We start from the raw sequence: 4186 nt of genomic DNA on the forward strand, positions 1-4186 counted from the left end.
GGGAGGGGAGACCGGTTGGGAGCAGCAGCCAGATCCCAACAAATGGTGCTTTTCACTTGAAGAAGATAATGAGAATGAGACTCGCTGTGGCGAGGTGTCAGATCTAACAGCAGGTCACAGCAGGGGCTGGGCGAAATGTGGAGATCCTGGTCTCTCCACACCCTAACGAATGTGTAGCCGACAGCTCACGGCTCCTCTGCGCAAAAGCCTTTCAGCCCATGCATCCTGCACCATGCCCCTGCCTGCTCAGAGCGCGCGTTAACAGCCCCTGGCACTCCCCACATGGGCAGGGGGGCGAATCCCAACCCTTCGGCTGAACCTATTCCCTCTCCAAACCGTTGTGCTGGCTGCTTTCTTCCGCCCCAAAGATGTTTGCATTATCTTCTGTGCTGTGTGCACGTAGCCGCTAAACCCTTTGAAGACTGTTTGGAACAAAAAAAAAAAAACCTCTCTGGTGTTTGTGTTGGATGAAAACTGGGATGCTGCCAGCGCTGTGTTGAGGCTGGGGGGGCCGGGTGGGAGGGATGGGAGCAGCCGGGCAGGCTGGGAGGCTGGGAGGTCTCGGCTGACGGCTGCTGCTCTTCCCCTGCCAGCCCAAGATCGTGGAGGCCCTGCTGGGCTACGAGATGGTGCAGGTGGCCTGTGGCGCGTCTCACGTCCTGGCGGTTTCCAACGAACGGGAAGTGTTTGCCTGGGGCAGGGGGGATAATGGTAAGAGATGTCTGCTTTGCAAAACAGGGCTTGTGCTTTCCATTGCCTGTTTCCACTCCCCTCGCTGGCCCTGCTTGCCCGCAGTCCTCTCCAGATGCACTGGGCTAGGTGGGTGTGGAAGAGGTGCAGCTGCTTCGACGCATACCAGGGCCCCCGTGTTTTGGGTTTCACTGCCTTCTGTGGCGATAGGTCCCAGGCTGGGCTCTTGCAGTAGCTGCGTCGATGCCGTTGATCGCGGGGGTGTGCTCAGTTTGCGTGTTGCCTTCAGCTGTGCCCTGCTCTGTTCCTCCTGCCAGGTCGGCTCGGGCTGGGTACCCTGGAGTGCCACAACTCCCCCCAGCAGGTCGCAGTCCCACCGGACCACGAGGCTCAGAGGGTCATCTGCGGCATCGATTCCTCCATGGTCCTCACAGTGAAGAACCAGATCCTCGCTTGTGGGAGCAACAGGTAAGGGAGTGAGGGTGTGTGCTCCAGAGCTTGCCTGCAGCCTCCTGGGCCTGCCCAGCCCAGGAAGAGGGAGCAGGAGGCTCGAGAAGACATCTCTGTGTCATCCTACTCCCCAGCATCTTGCTGCTGGTGGTGCAGTTATGCTAGGGCAGGATTTGTCTCTGGGCTGTCTGCGCCAGGCTTGCATTCAGCCGGCTCTGAACTCTGCTTTTCCCCGTGCAGGTGTAACAAGCTGGGCCTAGATCGGATCAGCTCAGCAGAGGAGCCTTCCCCAGAGGACCAGGTGGAAGAGGCCACCATGTTCATGTGTGCCCAGTCGTCCCCCTTGAACCAAGAGCCGATTGTGTGTGCTGACATCGGTACAGCGCACTCAGCTGCAGTTACAGGTGAGGGGGGGGTGCCCAAATCCCTGAGCGGGGACCTGAATTTTTGCTGTCTTCCTCCTGCCTCCATTTCCCATGGGGAGAAGCCTCAGAGGGGCTCAAGAGGCACCGTGCTCTCGATGCTGGAGCTCTGTGGAGCAGGATGTTCAGCATGGTAGAGAGCAATGGGCTTCAGTGCATCCTCGGGTGACACCCAGTTGTTTCTCTCGTCTTTGTTGTCAGCTTCTGGCCAGTGTTACACCTTTGGGAGCAACCAGCACGGGCAGCTGGGCACCACCCCCTGCCGCAACAGCCGCGTACCCCACCTGGTTGTGGGGCTCCAGGCGATGAAGGTCACCGTGGTGGCTTGTGGGGACGCCTTCACTGTGGCCATCGGAGCAGGTGAGGCTGAAGCACCTGCGTCCTGGGCTGCAGCAGGCCCTGGCTTTCCTCTGCCTGCAGTCCGTGCTGTGGGCAAGGCAGGCCTTGGAGACAGCCCAGGGCGGTTCCAGGGAGATGGGAGGCCTGTTTGCGGGTGCGCTCTGTGTGCAGCGAGGTGTACATACCCCTCTGCAGATGGCGAGGTGTGCACTTGGGGGAAAGGAGCCAGGGGACGCCTGGGCAGGAAGGACGAGGAAACGGGAGCGCCGAGGCCTGTGCAGCTGGAGGAGACGCATCCATACCTGGTGACCTCCGTAGCCTGCTGCCACGGGAACACACTGCTGGCAGTAAAGCGTGAGTAGAGGCTTTGTCACCGTGATTTCTGCCACTAGGGCCCAGCCAGACACAATGCCTCGTGACCAGAGCTGTGCTGAGTAACCCTGGCACATAAGCTCTGTGTTGTTCTAGTCCCTGTAGAGCTGTAGATGAATAGAAATAACTTGAAGCCCATAAAAACTCCCCTTCTGCTATCCAGCACCATGACACTGCCACTTCCACTGGGCTGGGGGAGCAGAGGGACGGCAGAGGCGATCTCTTGCACTCCCAGACAAGTGGGCTGGCCAGGCTGCGGCTGGTGGGGAGCTGGTGTGCTGGCGGTCCACCGAGTATCCAAAAAGAGCAGCTCTCTAATTGATGCTGCTGAAATAGAAGCTGAGATTTGAGGCGTCATTTTGGCTGCTGGCTTTCCATTGTGGTTTGGAAAAGATAGCGATGGTTTTGTGGTTCTTCTCTGCTCGGGCCAAAGGCAGCATCGTTGCGCGGTTAAAACATGCCCATGGCGTGACCTGCCCTACCGTTGCCTGGATGTACGATGGGAGCCTGGCCCAGACTGCTGGAGGGGCCTTTCTTCCTCCTCTGCTGGGCCGATTATGGCCTCAGCGCTGGGCTGAGGGATTCCGGTCCCAGCCCACTTCAAGGAGGCTAATTACACCCCGGAGGGGAGGAGGCCCGGCTGACTGCCCCAGCGCAGTGGAGTCGGCCGTGGCTCCCGTTCCTCCCCTACGAGTGCCGAGCTCTCACGTGATGTGTGCTGCCACGTGAAGGGGACAGGGAATGGCTGCGTCCCCAGGCTGGGGAACAAGTAGGGCATTTGTCATGGGAGTAAAAGGGTTTTGTTTCTGCAGGAAGGCTGCAGGCTGCTCTCCCCTTCCCGCTGCCGGAGTCACCCTGTGCTCCGTGGCAGCTGGTTTGTCGGCGCCCACCTGCAGCACCGTAAGAGCAGGGACTGGGCACGTAGCCCCCGCCGTAGCCCCCCTGCTGTCCCTCCGCACTGCCCAGTCCGAAACCTCGACCCTCCTTCCCGGTAGTGGAAGTACAAACTCGGCAGCAGTGGTGGCAGGGCAGCAGGCTTGCCTGCTCCAGCATCCCTCAGTAACCGGGGTGCAAAAAGCATTGAGACCTCTGTAAAAAGCTAAGTTCCGACTCTGGACTTTCACGCAGCTCAGTCTGCCTGGAAAACCTCTCCAGAGAGAACACGAGAGCTGGTGACATGCTTGATGTCATTGCCGCTTGTCAGCTCTGGCTGTGATCTGACCCGGAGAGGGTGCTGGCACAGCCGAGCGGTGCTCCACCTTTGGGGTGGCAGTTCTGCACCGTTCTGCGGTTTCCTCCCACGCAGCCAGTACCGTTTTTAACTGGCTTGGGCTTCTGCCCACTTTATCGTGAGGCCGTTGCTGCGCCCTTCTCTCAATCCCACCGCAAACACAGGAATAACTGGGAGAAGCCAGGAGTGCTGGAGAGGAGGGTGCAAGCCTCAAGAGATTGCATTTCCTACTGCTTGGGCGCTGTGTGCTGGGCATTGCCTCCTGCTTGTGCCGCTACTGAGGCCTAGTGGCGGCTTCCTGGGGTAATGGGACAGGGATTGCGGTGCCCATCTGTTGGGTGTCTGGCCTGCGTGGGGCAAGGCACTGCTCCCTGTAGCTTCATCGAGAATGGCGGCTTACGGCTTATTCTTGCCCTTTGTGTTTCAGCTGCCGTGGAAGAGTCACCCTCCCAGTGAGTCTGAGCTGAGAGGGGCCATATCCAGCCTCGTCGTATAGATGCGGAGGCACCCCCAGCCACCCGGCGTGCCTGCCCTTGCTGCTGCCGCCTGCTACAGCCTGGCTCGGACCCGCGTCCCTGGACTCGGGAGCTCCTCAGCTGCGCTCCGAAGGCAGCAGTCTGGAAGCAGGGAGCTCCTAACGATGGTTCCCACGGAACCGGAGCTGGTCTCGCTAATCGAATCA

The 4186-nt window shown here is 59.8% G+C and overlaps 1 protein-coding gene across 1 annotated transcript in view; it reads left to right on the forward strand.

Moving 5' to 3' along the window:
• NEK8 (NIMA-related kinase 8) overlaps nt 1-3960 on the forward strand; it is a 12852-nt gene extending 8892 nt beyond the window's left edge. Inside the window, exons 10-15 of the mRNA XM_009326234.1 lie at nt 594-711; nt 1008-1158; nt 1381-1544; nt 1764-1922; nt 2097-2255; nt 3932-3960. Coding sequence (XP_009324509.1) covers nt 594-711; nt 1008-1158; nt 1381-1544; nt 1764-1922; nt 2097-2255; nt 3932-3960 — 780 coding nt within the window. The remainder of the gene's footprint in view (nt 1-593; nt 712-1007; nt 1159-1380; nt 1545-1763; nt 1923-2096; nt 2256-3931) is intronic.
• Nucleotides 3961-4186: the final 226 nt, after the last annotated feature.

Source organism: Pygoscelis adeliae, unplaced genomic scaffold, assembly GCF_000699105.1.
Source record: "Pygoscelis adeliae isolate BGI_AS28 unplaced genomic scaffold, ASM69910v1 Scaffold836, whole genome shotgun sequence".
Classification (NCBI taxonomy): Eukaryota; Metazoa; Chordata; class Aves; order Sphenisciformes; family Spheniscidae; genus Pygoscelis; species Pygoscelis adeliae.